The following is a 20,343-nucleotide window of genomic DNA, read 5'->3' as shown; positions in this document are numbered from 1 at the left end:
AGTGGAACAATCAGAAATAGAAGAATAAATTGATAGTGCGAAGACTGAAAGGCCACACAGGGACAGGCAGATCTATTGTTTAAAGCATTTTTACTCAGCTCTTCAGCCAAAAAGGCTCTTGGATCAACTTCCATAAGATCAATAACAAATAAGACAGTCATAAGAACATTAGCAGAGACGTGATAGATCAGACAAACGTTTCCTTTAACAGAGTGGCCAAACAGGTGTCTCTGTGAGCAGAAACTATAGCCCTCCTGCTTTTCTTACCTCTGTCCAGCAAAAAAATGCAGCACAGAAGGAAAAAGGGAGGAGGAGGGAAGAGGAATACAAGCAAACTCAGGCATCAGTCCTTAGAGCTAAAATACTCCTACAGTGATCAGGTTCCTTTACAATGATGAGCTTTAGTGGCAACAGTTCAGAGAGAAGCCAAGCCAAATGGAGCTGTTCTCTCAGCCAAGCTGAGAGAGTGGTTCAGCTTCCCAACTTCTCCCTTTGTTGTAGCTTGATGGGACAGATAGATGACAATTGAGGGAAAGCCAAATGGAGCTTGTCTGTCAACCGAGCGGATGGAGTGGCCATTAGTGTGATATAAATCCTTTCAAGTTGTTATTGTGCCTCTTCTACTAAAAGTGGACACCCGTAATAGAGAGGTTAATTACTTACCAGATCCTGCATTTCTGCGTTACGAAGGTCCCTTAATGAAAGCCCATCATAATGTGAGTGATTTTCCTGCACGTTAGGGGGAAAAGCCGAGGAGAATAAAACTTACTGGAACTATTTGGTATTGCATACAAATATCTCCGTGACTTGAGGCCAGAACAGCAGGTGGCTGAAGGTCAACATCCCAAAGGGCTGCTTCACACCTTATCTATCAGGGGTGGGTAACTGGATCTGGCTGGTGGGGTAGATAATTATCTCCCCCATCCCTCGCAGGCTAAGCTTGGCAGGTGGAGAGGAGCCGCCCACCTGTCAATCACCTGACATCACAGTGAGATTAGGCAATCTTTTTTAAATTTTTTTTTGCCGCAGTGGGTCCTGCAAAGCGCTTTGCAAAATGGTCTGCAAGACCAGATACCTCATTTACTACAATATCCAGTATCCTGCAGATCTATGCACCAATAGTTGAACCTTCATGTGTGAGGATAATCCATGATTCAGTACTTTTGCAACACTTTGAATACTTTGGCAGTATAGAATTCTCTCACACGTAGGATTCTTGATTATTTTGTCTGCTATAAAAAAAATGCTTTATATCATTAACAGAGTCACTGGAGGTGAATTATTTGAGGATATTGTTGCAAGAGAATATTACAGTGAAGCAGATGCAAGGTAAGTGCTGGATTTCAAGGCTTTTAACTGTTTGTTCATTTGCTGTTTATTTACCTTTAATGTGGTATTTGGCACCATAATACAATGATGGTTGGGGTTTGCCATCAGTACTGACTCAAAAGTGGGGAACATTATCAGCTTGCCATGCAAGGAATTCATCAATTTCTTGGGCAAGCCTAGTTTGATGATGCACTCCTTATAAGGATGGTGGCTTTAGTCTGCTGTTTAGTCTGGGACGTGGGTGGCGCTGTGGTCTAAATCACAGAGCCTAAGGCTTGCCAATCAGAAGGTCGGCGGTTCGAATCCCCACGACGGGGTGAGCTCCCTTTGCACGGTCCCAGCTCCTGCCATCCTAGCATGTTCGAAAGCATGTCAGCGTGCAAGTAGATAAATAGGTACCACTCCAGTGGGAAGGTAAACGGGGTTTCCATGCGCTGCTCTGGTTCGCCAGTAGCAGCTTAGTCATGCCGGCCACATGACCCAGAAGCTGTACACTGGCTCCCTCGGCCAGTAAAGTGAGATGAGCGCCTCAACCCCAGAGTCATCCACGAAAGGACCTAACAGTCAGTGGTCCCTTTACCTTTACCTTTAAGGGAAGGGATCAAAGTATTTATCCTTCATCTAGTGCACCTTTTAGCAGGGGAAATCACACTGTCCCAGAACTTTAATATTATTCATATATTATTCTTACACAATGCTTTTTTGCTAGGAAAGTGTGGTTCTCAGTTAGCCCAACAGACCCATCTAGTTTCCTCCACTGAAATTTGGAGTTCCACATTTATCGCTGTGATAAGCACTTCTCATGCTTGTCCACACACAAAAATCCATGCCTGCTGTTTTCTCAGTTTTTATATAAAGCACATGGAAGCGGTTGAGTGATTCCTGCAGGGGGGAACACATTTCAGCATGCTGGTGATCTCACCTGGGCACCACAGTGTCCCTAAGCCTCTTTCCACATTAACTAATTGCCATTTTACAGGGAGCTCCAGAACGTGGCATGGGTGGGCGATAATATCTGAAACAATCCTTTCAGTCTCAGTGAGTGGTGCCCACTGGTACAAATAATCCCTTTCAGAGAACATTTTGGCCTTGAGGAGAACAGTGCCAATAGATCGAAATCTCCTTGCTTGTCTTTCTAGCCTGAGCACACAGTCCCCATCAGGTGCTTCGCTCAGGGGCGCTCAAGATGAAAATACTTTGATTGCTGGATTTGGGTTTCTTCCTGTTGCACCATCCAGGAAGATAAACCACTCCCTCTTTCCTCTCTGTACTCTGCTGTGCAAAACAGAAGGGGGAGGCAGCTTCTGTGACTAGGCAGTGGTTCTTAGATATTTTTGGGTTACGGACCCCTCTGCGAATCTGATGAAAGTTGTGGATAGCCCCCCCCCCCATGCACATACATACAAAATTTAGCACAGTTAAGTTTATTATTTTGGCATACGTGCCTGGTTCATGGACCGCCTGATGAAGCCGATGCATGGGCCCCAGGTTAAGAACCCCTGATATAGAGTCTGCTTTCCACCTCTGCTGATCATCAAACACTGCTTCTTCACAGGTCAAGGGCTTAAGATTCAGTTACGTTTGCTTGTATTAGAGATGGTGGTCATAACCCAGAGAATTGCGCATGCAGTTCTGTGTATCTAAAAGGCCATTTTCACTATGTTTTCTAAAACCTGTATGTTCTTGCTCTTTTCCATTCCCAAAGTCAAAGTGCGATTTTAAAATTTTCCTCCTATGGGAGGTTTTTTTTGGGGGGGGGGGGGATCTAGGACCAAAGCAATAAACAGGTCATTGTTGAGCCCCTCATCTGAAAATCTTATTGTTCATTCATATGAACGTTTTGGCATTTTCATTGTGTTTGACCTTGGCTGTAAATATGCTAAGAACATTGGGAAAAGCTTTCGGTCTTATCGGCCTATAGACATCGATAAAAAATATTCAAATATGGATGCGTAAAATGACAAACCGTGTGTTTTTGTGCCCAAATCAAAGTGTCTTAATTTGTATCTTAAATTACAGCTTAGTTCTCTGTGCTTAGCAAGTTTGCAAGAGCAAACATAATTTATGCAATGGTTTAAAGAAACGTAATAAAGTGTTTGGGCTTCCTTTTATTACTTTTGGACATGCCTGCTAAACATACAGCTGTTCTAGATTAAATGTTACAGATCCTCAGTGAATTGCACTGATAGTTTTCTGATTTTTTCCCCTTATAATTCAGGGGCAACATTTTGTGCCTTTTTTAGTTATTATTTAATTTGTACTTCTCCCTTTCTGTCCCTTTTGTACAAGTGTTGAATTTGTATTTGTGTGTGTGTGTGTTTGTGTTTTTAAATATGTTGGGGTTAGTGTGGATTGGATAGCGCATGTGCTTAAAACTCCAGTCATTGTGGCACTCATTAGACACCATGGAGAATGTGCACAGATTAGGAGAGTGAACAAAGTATTGTACATATTTTACAGTCAGTTTGTATAACCTCCAAGTCAAATGGGACAATATATTAACCAGTGAATGTCCATGGTCTTCAAATTGAGAATACAGTGTGATTTGCCAGCATCATTAACATATAGATGTATTGACTATGCCAGTGGTTCCCAAACTCCCCTCAACTGACCATTTTAGAATTGCTGGTGGACTTACTTCATGGTTTTTCTGCCCTTTATAACAGTTGCAGTGCACTGTGATAGGTGCTCTATGATTTTGAATTGTATTCTGGACACTTTCATTTCTGTTATTGTATTGCAGTTTGCATTCTCTCATAGAATTCAGATTATAGCAGAATAGAATGCAGCATAAGAAATAGAAGAAGCAATAAAAATAGAATTAAAAATCAGTATAAAGATTTCATGCTGGCCATCTAAAAGAAGCTCACAGACCACAGTTTGTGAACCCTTGGACTAGGCAATATGCAGAATCAGTGGTACTCAGTCTTCATAATGTCTGATGATGTGCATAGTGACCAGTTTTTTTATGCATGTTCTCTATCCTATTCACATTGACAACACTTACATTGTTTGCAAGGACTACCAAAATAAACAGCATCTACTCACCCAAATAATTTGCAATTTTTTTTTTGAAATTGTTTAACTAAAGATTGCCAATTCTGGTCTAACATTCCTGCCATTCAGTGAGTGGGAAATACAAGACAAAGGATTCTGTCTAATGATGTCACATGTTACGTGTTAAATGTCCTTTCTTTTTTTTTTCTTTTTTTTGGTAAATCTTAAAAATTCTGTACACAGCATTGCTGTGTTGCAGATCAGCGTGTAATTGAAATGTGTCCAAAAATGTGATTTAATTAGTATTATTATTTTTATAATTTCAAGTTATTTTCATTTTGATTTTTGCATTTAATGTGATTATGTGCCTTTAAAATGTTTTTTTCCCTTCCATTCTGCCCTTGTATCTCTGCAGTCATTGTATACAGCAGATTCTAGAAAGTGTTAATCATTGTCACCTAAATGGCATAGTTCACAGAGACCTGAAGGTCAGTATCTGATGCCCATAGGTTGGCTAAGAAGTGTTTTCTCTCTCTCTCTTTCCTTTCCTTTTCTCGGCTTGAGGCTGAAGGGTGGGTTCGGCTGAGAAGTCCCCTTCGCTTTCCTTTCTCATCCTCAGGATGACAAATGGATAATGCATGGTGCTGCTTTCAAGTTTGCAAGTGTCACAGGTCTAGCATACATCACGGTAGAAGCTGAAATAGGTGTGGCAAGACAAAGTGACCTTCCAGGATTTATTTTCCCCCCACCACTTATCTCTGTGGTATGATCAATATCACCACAAACATTGGAAGGAGCTTGCACCTGCCACATAAACTTCGGCTGTGATGTATGTCAGCCTGCAGGTATTTTGAAAAACACCACTTCTGTGCAGAGACTTTGGGTTATAGTAGCAGAACAAGTGGTTTGGCATTGCTCTGCTAGAGTAGGACAAACCCTCAGGCAAGAGCAAGCATGTAATCGCTCAGCTAAATGAAACCATGAGGAGTGAGTAATTTGCCTTAAAAACATATTACTCCCTAGAAGTAATATTAAATGCAATTTGGCTGGTGCAAAAGAACCATCACCTTCAAATAAATAGAAGGAACAAACTGCACCAGATATTTAATACAAGCTTGCAAATAGCTCTGGGAGGCTATTTCTTCATCTGTGTATGAAATATATGGCCAAAAATGAGATTTGTTTGTAAAAGTAGACCCCATTTTGGGCCGTTCCTCCCTAGCACTGCTGAAATCAAAATGAGCTGCTTCATAGAAGCACGCTCACGTCTGAGGAAGTTAGCTACTCTAGCTGAGGAATGCGGGTCCATTTCCGGAGGTTGTGCGTTACAGTCTCTGTTTGCTGGTTTTGCACTATAACCCAGTCTCACTGAGGGTATACAGACAGTGAGTGTACGGCTTGGAACTAACACACGCCCCCTGGTGTTTGCATGCAGTCATTGCATTCAGCAGATCCTGGAGGCTGTGCTACATTGCCATCAGATGGGCGTAGTCCATCGGGACCTGAAGGTGAGTAATGCTGTTGGGGAAGAGAGAACCTACACCACACGGTCTCAAAGCACTCCTTTTAGCTGCATTTTTGCATGTAGAGGGGCAAAGAGGCGCCCACTTGTTAACTCGCTGGTTGTCTGGACAGCTCTGAAAGCTTCCACATAAGAGAGACACCAAATTACCAAATCCCCTCGCAGATTTAGAAGTACTTTCCTTTGCTGTTCTCCTTTGGCGTATACGTCACTGAAGCCGTGGATAGGAGCGAACCTGCAGAAGAGTTATCAAGTGATGCTTGAGCTCATCGTCCCACATCAATCCATGTCGAATCAAAGAGTGAGAAGCTGTGACTGAGTGTGCTCAGCTGTCGAAGGTGTCTCTTTTTACCTCCCAGAAACCTTCTAGTCCATTTTCCTTTGGATGTTTCTTTTATCTACTCTTCCTCCAGGGTCACGAGATGGAAGGACTGATGTGTTTTGCCACTGAGTGCATTGGGATGCTTTGCCATCCCTCTTACCACCACCATACATACTTTCAGCTATTCAGCATCAGCTTCCTATTTTATGCAGGCTGCTAGTTTCGTTGGGTTCACATTGTTCTCAGGGTTTTTTTTGCCTTTTTATCTTTCTGCTTCCAGACTAAGAAAAAAAGCAAACACCAATTAATTTTGAAACCCATTCTTAAAACACCCGATGCAGTGGGTTTTGGGAGGGGCCTTGAGTAAGACACTGTCCATAGCCTCCCACTCTCCCAGTTCCCCCACCATCGGCACCAGCTGTTCCTGTTTCTTCTCTCCTTCTTCATCATGACTACCATTCACTTGCTTGCCAGGCAGCGAGCCAATGAGTAAGCAGGCAGTAACATGTATGGCTTCTCCCTTTTCACTACCACTGTTGTCCAAACGAGTAGGTTGCAATGGAGAAGAAAACGAGCAGGTCCCAGGAGTGTGAGGGACCAATAAATCACATGGAGTAGGTTTATTAGAAGAAGAAACAAGGCCTGCTCAGGAGTTGATTCCTGCCATCATTCCTCTGCATCCAACCTGTCCATGACAAGGAGGGATCTTGCCAGTGACTCTGCCTGCTGGGTTATGGGCCCTTTGCAAGCGCCCTGCTATGTTACCGCTTGACACCTGCCATGCTAGACGCTTGCGAAGGTTGGCAGTTCAAATCCCCACAACGGGGTGAGCTCCCGTTGCTCTGTTCCAGCTCCTGACAGCCTAGCAGTTTGAAAACACACCAGTGCAAGTACGTAAATAGGCACCACTGCAGCGGGAAGGTAAACGGTGTTTCTGTGCATTCTGGTTTCCGTCACGGTGTTCCATTGCGCCAGAAGTGGTTTAGTTATGCTGACCACATTGCCCAGAAAGCTGTCTGTGGACAAATGCTGTCTCCCTTGGCCTGAAAGAGAGATGAGCACTGCAACCCCATAGTCGCCTTTCACTGGACTTAACCATCCAGGGGTCATTTACCTTTTTACCTTTTTTTATATGTATATAATCACACACACACCCCTTATATGTTAGGAATGGTCACAAAGATCTGAAAAGTAAGCAGGGCATAATTTGTTAGGGTTTTAATGGAGATTTTGTACACCACGTTGATTATTTTTATATGAGTTGGCATTACAGAAATGAATTCACATCATCCTAATTATTATCGTCGAGGAAAATTATACTTTTAGCTCCATTTGATAAACCAGTGGTATATGTTCTCTAAAGGACCTAAAAGTTGTCCATATACCTAGCAAGTAAAAGAAGAAGAAAAAAAATCAAAGGGGGAATTCCTTCACACTGAGGCCTCTGTATTGGCATTCATTAGTAGATTTGACATTGAAATCCTTGGGGTGGCTATAGAAAGCAGTGTTTACAACACCCTTCCCTAACCTGGCCCTAACCACCAGATATTTTGCACCACAATTTCAATCAGTGCCAATCGGCATGGCATATGAAAGGGGATGATTGTATTCCAAAATATCCGGAGGGCAGCAGGTTGAGGAGGGCACATAACATTATTAATTTTGCTGTTTGGGGACAGCAGCCAGAAATAGGTCACTTCCAAGCTGATTGCATCTTGTATTCCTTTGATTGCGTCCTCTTTATTTGTGTTCTGCATAATTCTTCAAGACATCCATGGCTTGCATTACTTTGTAATGAAAGCATAGTGCACGCACGTGGATTGTCATCTTTCTGTACCCAGAGTGTGTATACTTACACATCTGGATGACCATTTTATTGCATCATAAGATACGGACTCCCGAGTCCACAAAAGCTTATGCCCACAACACATAGTTCAGTCTTTAAGATGCTGCGTGACTCTTGCATTGGTTTGATTCACAAGGAAAGATTTGTGCACACCTACATCTGTCCTGTTGAAACACTTGGAGTTGCTCTATTCACAGCTGAGCTCTTTTATGATTGCAGTTTCCGTAACACCTTTCAAATTATACAAACCCAATCACTGCATGGTTTGTTGATGTTGTTTTCACGGTGCCCTTCAAAAGGAGCGCAGAAGTTCTTGCGGTTTTATACTCATCTTGTCGCTGCCAGGTTGACATGCAAAATGAATTATTCATAATTCCATTTGGCCTTGCGCTGCACTTGTCTCAATCTGTCAGTATCACTGACAAAATGAAAAGGGAGCTTCCACGTCTCCCCCTCCCCCAAGTATTAGTGCATTCTTGCTGTGCTGTTACATAACCAGTATTCCCCCATCACCTCAGAACTGAGTGGGGATTCCTTCGCTGCAGTGCCAAGAAGATGATTTCTTCTTCTTCTTCTTCTTCTTCCTCCTCCTCCTCCTCCTCCATCCCATTTTTTAAAAGGCATTAAACATTGTTTTTGTTATTTTTCTCTCTTGATATATATATATTGCTTTTCTATCCAGACACTGAACCTCAAAGTAGATTGCAAGAATACATATACAGTGGTACCTCGGGTTACATACACTTCAGGTTACATACGCTTCAGGTTACAGACTCCGCTAACCCAGAAATAGTACCTCGGGTTAAGAACTTTGCTTCAGGATGAGAACAGAAATCGTGCTCCGGCAGCATGGCGGCAGCAGGAGGCCCCATTAGCTAAAGTGGTGCTTCAGGTTAAGAACAGTTTCAGTTTCAGGTTCCGAACGGACCTCCGGAACGAATTAAGTACTTAACCCGAGGTACCACTGTAATAAGCAATACAGCCTTGCATCTTGTTTATCCCCTCATCAATCCTGATATTTTAAACCATAAGCCAGTGGTTCCCAAACTTCTTTTTTCACTTCAACCTTTATAAGATCTTGCCTCTTCAGCTACATCCTAGAGCAGGTATTGGGGACCTAGTTTCTGTCAAGGGCTGCATTCCCTTTGGCGTAATCTTTCAGGGGTTGAATGCCAATGGGGGTTAAGGCCACAGCTATAGTCTTTCTCTCCTACCTTCTTTTCCCTGTCCAGCAGCTTGCTGGGGGAGGAGCAGGTCGCTGTTTCCTCTCCCCTTTCCATTGCTGTAACCATTTTGATTTTTCCACCCACTGCCCTTCTATCCTCACCCCCCACCCCCACCTCAGACTTCCCACCAATAAAATTCAGCAGAGGACTGCAGGTTTCCCACCCAGTCCTAAAGGTTGAAATGGATGGGTTTTGGTGGACCTCCTCTTGAAAGAATTAAAAAACTTCTGAAATGCCTGAGCGACATTTTACTATAGGGCAACCATGTTTGTGTCGTTTTAAGTGAAAGTTCTTCTGAGGGATTTCTAGTGAGGAAAGAAGCTACTGGCTCAGGTGTGACTGAGATATGAAGCATTTTCAGTGACAGACAGGGTTCACCTTAGCTGAAAAGCCTTGATCCGGACAGAAAATACCCTTTACGGTGACAAAATCACCACTGATTAAACAGGCTAGACCTTCGAATGCTCTGGAATCTCAGATATAAAACCCTAAACTTGAAGTTGGGAGCCTTTGGATATCCACGCAAAAATACGCTGTCTGGCCATTACGTTGACATGGCCTAAACGAGAGAGAGAGGCTAAATGATGGCCGCCTCTCTACTACATGCATAACTGCAGCTAAAGTGCAACTTTGTGATCCAGACACTGACTTGCTCCTTCCCTGGAAAGACTCTCAAGCGTATGCTGTTCAATCTCCTATACCTCTCTCCAGTTTGTGCACGTTTGTCCCATCCTCTTCAGACCTCGTGCATGACAGACACGTCAGCGATTCCCCGTTGTCTTGAAATGGCTGGTGCATGATCTTTTAAGGGGCAGAGTCCAGCAGCCCAGGATGTCCCTTACGCTTGCTATCAAAGTGTGTGGCTGTGTTTGTAATGAAGCATATTTACTTCCTTATGACAGTGATGTTTGCTTTACAGTACTTTGGGTCCAAAGATATTTGCTGACAGGTGTTAAGCACTTCTAAAGGAGCAGGGGGTGAGACTGAGTTCTTTTAATAGTCCCATACTGTGTGTGAATGGGCATTACTGTGTTTACCTACTTGGGAAGTAGGTATGACCTGACAGCCTGATGCTCTGGGTTGTTGAAGGTCACCAATAAATAGAAACATCCAGCGGCTTTAAGTAATTTACATAAGCAGTGCTTTCCAGGAACGAATGATGGCCAACTTTCGCCTCTCTGCCTTATGAAAAAGGCTCTGCGGTTCAATTTGCCCAGAGTATAGAAATAGTATGGCAAACTGCTAGCAAGATTGGCTGGCAGTTTTATAATTCATGCCATATTTTAGGCAGAAATAGTGCCCACCCTTTGATGTTTTTTCTGCCCAAATGAGGATGAACATCTTGGGATGCTTTTTTTAAAAAAGGGTGACCGTGTTTGGTCAAACTAATTTAAAATGAGAAGGGGGGGGGGGATATTTTGGCCTGATTCGCTTGTCTCTCAATGTGTTGGTTGTGCTTATCAAGCAGGGGGAAAGAATCTGCTAGTTTAACGATAAAGTAGTTTTTTAAAAAAAAATATATGGGGAGAAGGTGAGAATGACTAAACAGTGGAATTTGCCGTTACAAATAAAGGGCTTCTAATTATTGTTTCTGATTTTTCAGGTGCTCATGAGCTCTTTGAAATAAGCAATAGGCACAATTTTTCTTCTTTACAATAACATTCAAGTAGCTTGTGAAGTGGTGAATGCAGGATTAGAGGAGAATATGCTCACTTTAAAATGCTGCTTTAAATCAGATGTACAGTGTAGTGAAGGTAGCCTAGTTTTTCCAACTCTCAGCAGGACCTAATGTCCTAATTCAAAAGCCTTTCTAGAGGCTGACAGGCTAGTCAAAGAGCCCTGGTGGGGCCTGAGGGCCAAACTATAAGTTGCCAATGCATAGTGGAAAGCTAGAGATGGGTGGATCTTTCCATTTCAGTTTCCGCTGAAAAGAAATCATCATGAAAATTCACCAGCATATTAGGGCAAATTTCTCCTAATAAACACACTTTTGTAAGTAGTTTCCACTGATGCATACGTTTAATAACAAGGAATTTTCCCTAATATGCATTTTGTACGCTATTTTCACAAATGTGTTCCTTTTTTGCACACCTTCTCCTAATACATGCATTCGTTGTAAACATTGATTGGAAAACAGCGCCACAGAATTCAGAGAAGTGTAAATTTCAATAGACGGCTGTTTTTCAGTTCTGGAAAGTGTGAATTATGTAGGTTCGCCTTCAAATGCGAACTGAATCAAATTTCTTTCCCATCTCTGTGTGTAGCTATATCTCCAATTTGTATTTAATTATGGGCGCAGGGAGAGAGTAACTAGGCTAAGCAGCGAGCAGGAAGAAAAGCTTTATCCCTTCTCTCTCCTGCAATGATCAGGACTAAAATCTTCCTTCCACGTGGCTATTGGCAGCTGGTAAAGGGAAAAAAAACCGTCCCATTGAAGCAATGAGAGGTGGTTGGCTTTTTTACTAGCCCTCTAAGCTGCCCCAGAGGTGGAGAGAGCAACATTAGGACCCCCTGTAGCTCTGAAGGGTTGGTCATCTGATCCTCTGTGCCTGTAATTAAATGAAAAAATTAGATGTAAGTGCACTCTATGCATTAAGTGTAGCATGTAGTTTGGCCCTGAGCTTTCAATGTGGGCATCTTGTTAACAAAGAGGGATGAAAAGAGTCCTGTGAGGAAGAGTCTTCAGAATCTATCCTGGAACTCTTCTGTTTTGTGTAGATTAAAATAAACTCATATTTGAGCATTTATCAATTTAACAAATTTATAAAACGCTTCGTGGTCCGAGGCAATCAGCGCAATAAACGACAGTAAATTTAAAAAACAATTAAAACAGTTGTTTATAAACTGAAGACTATAACAAAAACAGTCTCTGCATCTTCTTTGTAGGCATTTAAAGAAATGTTGACTTACGTGATCTCTCATTTTCCCCCATTCCCTTTCCTCTTCCCTGCATTAAGCCTGAGAACTTGCTCCTAGCTAGCAAGTCAAAGGGAGCAGCAGTAAAACTGGCAGATTTTGGATTGGCTATTGAAGTGCAAGGTGAACAACAGGCTTGGTTTGGTAAGAGAACATTCTGACTTACCCATTTCCTCTCTGTATCTATCCTGCTGTGCCATCTTATTCACATGTAAACTAAGAAGCTGCCCTATATCATTGGCCAGTCTAGTTCAGTATTGTCAACACCGATTGGCAGCAGCTCTCAGGGGTTTTGAGGCAGAGTCCTTTGCAGCTGTACCTGGAGATGCCAGGGATTGAACCTGGAATCTTTTGCATACAAAGCATGCATTCTCCCACTTCCTCAGGTGGGTGTGTTTTGGGCACTTCCTGTACTTTATCCCTAGTCACCATTCTAGCTGATTCTTCCTTCAAACAGTTCCCCTCCCAACACACCTCTTGAGAAATGCTGAGCATTAAATCTTTTTGTGCACAATCCTCCAGGAAGTTACTAGTGGCTTTTTTCCACAGCTCCCATACAGCTGAACCTACTTCACAGGGTTGTTCTGAGGGTAACATGGGATCTGTACCACCTTCAGTTCAATGGAAGAAGAGCAGGGTACAAATTTAATAGGCGGTGGTCTCTTCTCTTCATTGCCAAAATGAAGTTTTGTGGGCCCAAGACTTGATTACTATCATTCTTTCCCCTTCCCCTTTTATTGGGGCCTATATCTCCTCCATATAATGATACCAGGTCAACTGGGAGTCACTTTGTGAACATGATGATATCATGATAATACGTAGTCAGCCAGGGTAGTAACATCACTGAGGGAAAACCAGATCATCAAAGATGTCTTGGAGTGTGTTGGATCACCTGTCATGTACCGCAGGCCTGATCCTGCAAAATCTCTTTAAGGAGCTCAGCTTACACCTGATTCTCTCTTAGCAATTTGCTGCAACCCTACAGAGCTCCCTCTCCAGGACACTGGGGGAGGGAGAGCAGTTGAGGAAAGATAATTCAGAAATTGGGTGGGGTGCAAGTTCTAGAGGGGCTGAAGGAAGAATACAGGAAGCTTTCTCCCCATGTACCTGTTGAGATTCTCTGAATTCATTTGCCTTTTTCAGAGCTGAAAGCCTGAAATTCATGAGACCGATTCACAAATGCCTATTTCAGAACAAGGAGCAGTAGATCTCTTTCCCTACAGATAGTTAAAGTTGGAAGAGTTGCTGAAAATGCAGTAGACTCACAAATATCTAAAGCATGTTATAAAAGAGTGACTGAGGTTATACAGATCGTTTTACAAGAATGATACTTTCTTTTTTTAAGGTTTTGCTGGTACGCCAGGATATCTTTCCCCGGAGGTACTACGAAAAGATCCCTATGGAAAGCCAGTAGACATGTGGGCGTGTGGTAAGATCTTTTTTATTTCTGGGATTTTCTTTTTGTTCCTTTAAAAGCCTCCGTAAGCGAGCTTTTATATTTCATTGCTTTGCTCCTCCTAAAAACCTCTGCTAGATACTATTTTTTATAGACCCATTTTTTACGGTATATAACTTTCCAAGACAGTTTACAATAAATCATTGCAATATAATTAAAATCATGTGGATGTGGGCTGGCATAAATTTGGAGGAGGGGAAGGAGAGACTTGAAGGACGTTGGGTAGGCAGGATAATAGATCTGACCGCTTTCCTCCTTCCTGGGCTGGATCAAGAGGCATGGGGAGCTGCATTTGAACCCCATTCCTGCTCTAGGGGGAAAGGGCAGGTACCTTTATTCAGGGGGGATTTGGGTGGAGTAAAGAGATAGTGAAAGGAGAATATAAACAGCCCTTCCATCAGCAAACGGCTCTGGTCTAAATATTCGCCCCATTTCGCATCAACATAGCTCCTGTCCAAATCTGCTTCAAAGTTTTGTTTGCTTTTTTTATAAGCTGGGTGATACAGTCGCAGAAAGCTGTGTCAGTTCCCTTGGGAAATATTTATTTGAGTCATTTTGACCTAGTTTAATGCTATTGTCACACCACAAAAACAGTCTTGTAGATGTGGAAAAGGTTCAGAAAAGGGCGAACAAAGTTGATCAAGGCGATGGAACGACTCTCCTGTGAGGAAAGGTTGCTGTTTCTGAGGCTTTTTATTTTAGAGCGTGCAAGAGACGGCATTATAGAAACCTATAGAATTATGTGTGGTAAGCAGAAAGTGAACAGAGACGGCGTTTTCTCCCTCTCGCAATGCTAGAACTCCTAGGCATCCAATGAAGCTGAATGTTGGAAGATTCAGGACAAATAAAACAAAACAGTGATATGGAACTTGCTGCCAGTGATTACTAACCAACTTGAATGGCTTTGAAAGAGGATTAGACAAATTCATGGAGGATAAGGATTGCCATAACGGCTGTGCTCCGCCTCCAGTTTGGAACCAGTATGCTTCTGAATACCAGCTGCTGGAAAATGCAAGAGGAGAGAGAGAGAGAGCTTGGGTCCTGCTTGTAGGTTTTGCTCGGGCATCTGATTGGCCACTGTGAGATGGTGGACCAGATGGGCCATTGGCCTGTTCCTGCAGGCTCTTCTTATATTCAACAACAACAACAACAACAATCTTTATTACGGTCCAGAGACCCAACAAAACATTACAAATCAATACACAGTTCATACAGCCTACCTCCAGGTTAATCAAACATTTTGTTTAGAATATAGGGCTCATTTGTTCTTGCAACCACCGATAAAAACTTTGCCACTGCCAACGTTCCAGCTTTTGTCCGGTCTTCCAGCAGGAACCTGACATAGTGAGCCTCTGATTTTCCCAGGAACAGCACCAGCAAGGGTAGTATCAGTTCAGCCCTGGCCTGCTCATACTTCATGTGTCCTTATTGTCACCTTCCCCAGGTGTTATCCTCTACATTCTCTTGGTGGGATACCCTCCTTTTTGGGATGAAGATCAGCACAGACTCTACCAACAGATCAAGGCTGGAGCATATGATGTAATACCTCAATTTCTTGTTTTCTGATGATAGCTCACTATAATATGATAATGGTGGGGATGACAGTGATGCAAAACGGCTAAGTATTAGCTTGTGATTCTAGCATCCAGTCATTCCTATGATGCATTGTTGCTTTTTCATTCTTATTATCTGCCTATCATTTTAATCAATGAGCAACATTGTACAATTAACTGTTCAAGAACTTTAAAGAACTAACGTATGGGAAAAGCAGCTGTGATGTAACGAGAAACCGCAAGATTGTATATCCCAGGTGTCCCCCCAACCTTTTTCAGTCCAGGAACACATACAGGGAACAGTCATTTGCACCACAGAATGCCTATTTCACTGAAGAAAAAATTGGAAGTTCTTATAACTGTCGTGCCCCCCCCCCCCGACAAAACACCTTTACGCCTGCCCCAAAGCAAATAAAACACCAACAGAATAAATAGCCCACCCCATCCCCAAACCAAGTGACCTCTTCACAACCAGACAAATCTCCCTAAAGCCAACAAAGCTCAATTAAAAATAAAAATTGAGAGTGATGGTGGCCTTTGTGGGAGCCATATGGGGTATCTCTGGGTGTTGTCTTGTTCATATGAACAAAGGCTGATTTGATTTCTTTTTGAGGTAAAACAAGGTGTACATTTTCAAAATAATAAATAACTGACGACATAAACAAGGGGTATGGAAGATTTGGTCTTCCTGGTGTTTCTGTACTGCAAATTCCCATGACCCACTGTAAGTGCTGGAGGTAGCTGATGGGAGCTGGAGTCCAAGAACATCTGACTTCTGTTCCCTGACACAAACAAAACTGCCTCCATGTAGTTCTTAATGCCTTTTTAAATTGTCCCTGTCTCTATTACACACACCTATAACGGATGTTCCTCTCTATACAATCTCGCCCCTCCCCTTTCATTTTCTGGTGCTGCTTACATTTCCTCATTTCACTCTTCAGTTAGATTTGTCACAGATTCCCGCAGCTGTGATCTCTCTTGGTTCGCTTGCAAGTTTGCATATGTGTGCCCGGGACGGAGAATTGTGAAATGAGCCATGCAAGATACCAGCACCGCCTACAGTATATCCATCATACTTTCTCACAGTTCAGAATCCTTGAGTCTGGCAGCTGCAGAAGCGGCAGCCAAAAGACGTTTCAGAATTATGAGATGTTTTCCCCCCTCCTGTCAAGCTCATTCCTATGCGATGCCCATAGTGATGTGTTTTCAAATGGACAAATGTCTATTCTTCAGCATGATTATCCTTCTTGCTGACTCGGAGGACTCCTTTGTGCAAATTGCCTTTCATAATGTAATAGCCTGCTCTCAGGAGCACAGCCAGCAAACTTAACAGGTGTTTGTGCTTTCCTTGGTGATGTGGATGCTTGTGGTAATCAACAAGCAAGAATTAGTGGCATTCAGAAGTGGGTATCGCTTCCCACCTGTCTTCGGAGATTATGCTCACCTGTTCTCCCCCAGCATGTCACTTCATATTGCTCATTGTTGCTTTTTATTTAGATATTTTTAGGCTTTGCTGTGCCTCTTGGGGTCGTTTGCATTCTTTTTCTCTAATAAAACAAACAGACATAACGTGTGTGTGTATGTATCAGTTAATTTTCAGGGTCCACTCCCATTTTATGCTTCTTTGATTTGATTCAACTTGCTTAGAAATCAGGGGATTTGAAGGCCCAGAAAGCACAGAATAACAGCCATTGAAATTCCTTTCAAATTCTCTGTGTCAAAGAATCTTGATTATGTGTGACATGGGTATGGTTTTCCCCCCCAAGTTTCCTTCACCAGAATGGGACACGGTGACCCCAGAAGCCAAAGATCTCATCAACAAAATGCTTACAATAAATCCTGCCAAACGTATCAATGCATCAGAGGCCCTCAAACACCCCTGGATCTGTGTAAGTAGGATTCTACTAGCTGTCTTCTTTGGTCAGAGGGCAAAGTCCAAAACTTGTATCCCATGCCTTTCTATTCCACTTGCAGTAAAATATTTCATGATTTCCTTCCGTGATTACCTGAAATCTCAGCTCAGTGCTGTAGTCAACAATGAGCCAGAGTAATGATTAGATTGTTACACTAGCCCAGGGGAGATCTGGGTTCAAGCCCTCATTCAGCCATGAAGTTCATGGTCTGATTGTCACCATCCCTCTTACTCAGCTAACCTCAGAGGGTGGTTGTTGTAATAAAAATGGGATGGGGGAAAACTGAATACGCCACTCTGTATTCTGTGGGAGGTAATTTGGATATTAGTATAATAAATATATACATTTAGAAATCTGATAATTAGAATTGTTGCTGCCCAATGACAATCATTTTTATATTAATAGCCAGGGCACCACAATTATAATTAGCATTTTCACCTTAAGGTGAATTATATTGTAAAAATAGTCTGTAAATTCAAATAAGGTGTTGGGGGTATGTGTTTCTGGCTCACAGAACACCAGTTTCAATAACTGGAGTTCGGCAATACCACGAATACTACAGTGGAGCACAAATACCTATCTCACCCTTATACAGTTGGCCCATATTAGCTCTTCCTCCTCACTAAAATGTTAGACAGGTTGTGGAACATTAGGCTCTAATCAATATGTGTGGTGGACATTTGGGAAAGTGACTCAGTTCTGGGAGGAAGTATTTGTCGAAATAAAAGCAATTACTGGACAAAACATCTTTCAGTGTCCAGAGCTGTTACTGCTCATTTTTTCCCCGAGGCAGATAACATGAACTTACATCTCAAACCTCTAATAAGTTCTCCTTTACTAGCAGGCAGACTCATAATAATGAGTTGCTGGAAGAACTTAGAGGGTGCTGCTCTGACAAATTGGTACAATAAAGTATGGCAAATAGCACTTGTTGGAAAAATGGACTAATAAAATAAAATTGGCACAAGGTTTAAGGCACAAATGCTTTTTTTTGTAACTCACTGGTATGGCTTTAGTGTACATATGGCTAAAAAATGAACAGGGGACTCCCTTCACATTATAAAACCTTTTGGTTAAATTAAGCTGCTTACCGCTTTCTATACAATTGGTAATCTGGGATAAGAATTTAGTATGTTATTTTGCATGTATTGCCTAAGCACCATCTTCTGGTGAACCCACAAGGACTCTGAGATTATAATCTGATGCCTTTATTTGTTTGCCTCCCCCATGAGAGGTCCGGAGGGTGGCAACACGAGAATGGGCCTTTTCTGCGGTGGGGTTTAGGGTGGGATTTGTCATTACTTAAGTGTACGATGTTGTTATATCCTGTAAGAATCTACTAAAACAAAAACAACCACAGTATAATATTGCATTGTAATATTGAACAAAACTACAATGCAATGCAATAAAAAAACCCCTCACAAATCCTTAACCTCACTTACCTGGGAGTCATTTCCATTGAATTCTATAGGACTTACTTCTGATTATGCCTGGTTTAAATCCTGTTTAAATACAGTTCATTATATTGAAGAGCCAACCACTTTTAATTAAACACTTCAGACTCTAAAATTTAGATATGAGGACCTTGCACTGCTCTCTGATCATCTCAAAGGATTATTGTTGTTAAAGCAGGGCAATTGTGGGGTTGTTTTTGTTTTATTTAGTTGCAGAACCAGTCAAATGGTGGGAGGAGCCTTGTCATTTTAATCAAGGGCTCCAGAGTTGCCGTTGGTATCTGGAAGTAGCTCCAGAAAACATTGTTAATACTGGAGATTGTTAATACTGAATAAATTTGCAAATCTGGTTGCATGCACCAAAACACTTCTCCCCCCCCCCTTTTTTTTTTCTTCAGCAACGTTCTACTGTGGCTTCTATGATGCACAGACAGGAGACTGTAGACTGCCTGAAGAAATTCAATGCAAGAAGGAAACTTAAGGTAAGGAAGCAAGTTTCCCCCCAGACCTCCTGCTAGTTGAGAAACTGAAAGCATATAGTTAGTGTCTCTTAAAAGCAGCAGGTATTCATTAGCTGAGTGTCTGTATTCTCTATGGCTGCTTCTCCCTCTCTCATACATGACAGTAACGTTTCCCTAATATTGCACCTCTTTCCCCCTTGAGTTCTCTCCTACCACCAAACAGTTTCTTGTGGGGGGTGGGGGGTGGGGGGGGACATTTCAAAAACAAAAGCCCTCTCACAAATGAAGTTCTGAGTAAACTACAGAGCTGGGATTGTTTATGCATATTAACTGCATACTTCAACTTGCAATCATTCTGATCCAGTACTTCCAGTATATTTACTCCCCTCCCCTCTGTACTGTCCAGGAATGTTCCATAGATCATTTCCAAACATTAAAGAAAACAGAGGACTTCCTACTCATACAGAGTTCCTCCCGCTTCAGAGCCCTTGCAAAGATTTCAATTAGCGACAGCACCTCTGCTCCATGAGTCCTGTTGTAGAATGAATGAGAGAGCGCCTGTTTGCACACCTCCACTCCACATTAATGATGATGCAGGGTTTTCTTTCAATAAAGTCTAAAGTGATTAACAAAGGATTTTAACTTCTCTTTTTAAAAGAGAAAAACAACCTACACATTTAGAAAATAATGCAATTGTATTATTCAGTATTATTATTATTATTATTTTTAAAAATGTTTTGGAAAGCATTGCAAATAGTTTTGAACAGGCCTGTGTTCCTTGAGGCAATCTATCCTTTACACATTTTATGCACCCTCTATTTATGCTTCAGGCAAGCAGCCAATACTGTATTGTTTCATTGAGATTTTAGCGTGGGCTACAGTTCTGCCTGCCCATTTTTAAAAACTGAATTGCATCCTCGTCTTGGTTTTAACGTAGGAAATTGATTCCAGTATTTTGAACTGTTTTTATTGTCACTTTGATTAGTTTGATTTTTGTGTGTGTAAGCTTTTGAGTTTATCTCATCAAGAAAAGCTGGGTATAAATTTTAAAATAAAGAAGCATAGTCACATGGGCCATTTAAACCTTTCAAATGTAGGAAATTTTATCCAACAGCAGGCCTCTCTGTATGTTTGAAATAAGAGAGAGATCCTTTTGCTTATCTTCAGATACACTGTAGAGGATATTGACTTACTATGTTGAATGTCTTTTTAGGGTGCCATTTTGACAACTATGCTGGCTACAAGAAATTTCTCAGGTATGTTCAGTGCACTGTGTGACACTATATTGCTAATTGCTGAGATGTGGTATATGTTCCTGTAGTACATGTCAAAATTAGTTCATCTTTGC

The 20,343-nt window shown here is 41.9% G+C and overlaps 1 protein-coding gene across 14 annotated transcripts in view; it reads left to right on the top strand.

Annotated features, from left to right (window-relative positions):
* Positions 1-20,343, top strand: part of CAMK2D (calcium/calmodulin dependent protein kinase II delta) — a 139,552-nt gene that overhangs the window by 74,853 nt on the left and 44,356 nt on the right. For 10 of the 14 annotated variants that reach the window (XM_083457401.1, XM_083457405.1, XM_083457400.1 and 7 more), the window contains 8 exons: positions 1,264-1,329; positions 4,742-4,814; positions 12,200-12,302; positions 13,504-13,587; positions 15,059-15,153; positions 16,934-17,056; positions 18,933-19,016; positions 20,209-20,251. In XM_083457401.1, the coding sequence (XP_083313527.1) occupies positions 1,264-1,329; positions 4,742-4,814; positions 12,200-12,302; positions 13,504-13,587; positions 15,059-15,153; positions 16,934-17,056; positions 18,933-19,016; positions 20,209-20,251 (671 nt within the window). Of the gene's footprint in view, positions 1-1,263; positions 1,330-4,741; positions 4,815-5,761; positions 5,835-12,199; positions 12,303-13,503; positions 13,588-15,058; positions 15,154-16,933; positions 17,057-18,932; positions 19,017-20,208; positions 20,252-20,343 lie in introns of all 14 variants that reach the window. The other 4 variants (XM_083457406.1, XM_083457408.1, XM_083457413.1 and 1 more) reach the window with 1 other exon arrangement.

Source organism: Podarcis tiliguerta, assembly GCF_965153285.1.
Source record: "Podarcis tiliguerta genome assembly, chromosome: 9".
Lineage (NCBI taxonomy): Eukaryota > Metazoa > Chordata > Lepidosauria > Squamata > Lacertidae > Podarcis > Podarcis tiliguerta.
The sequence above is the reverse complement of the archived record's forward strand: the minus strand, read 5'-3'. Positions and strand labels throughout refer to the sequence as shown.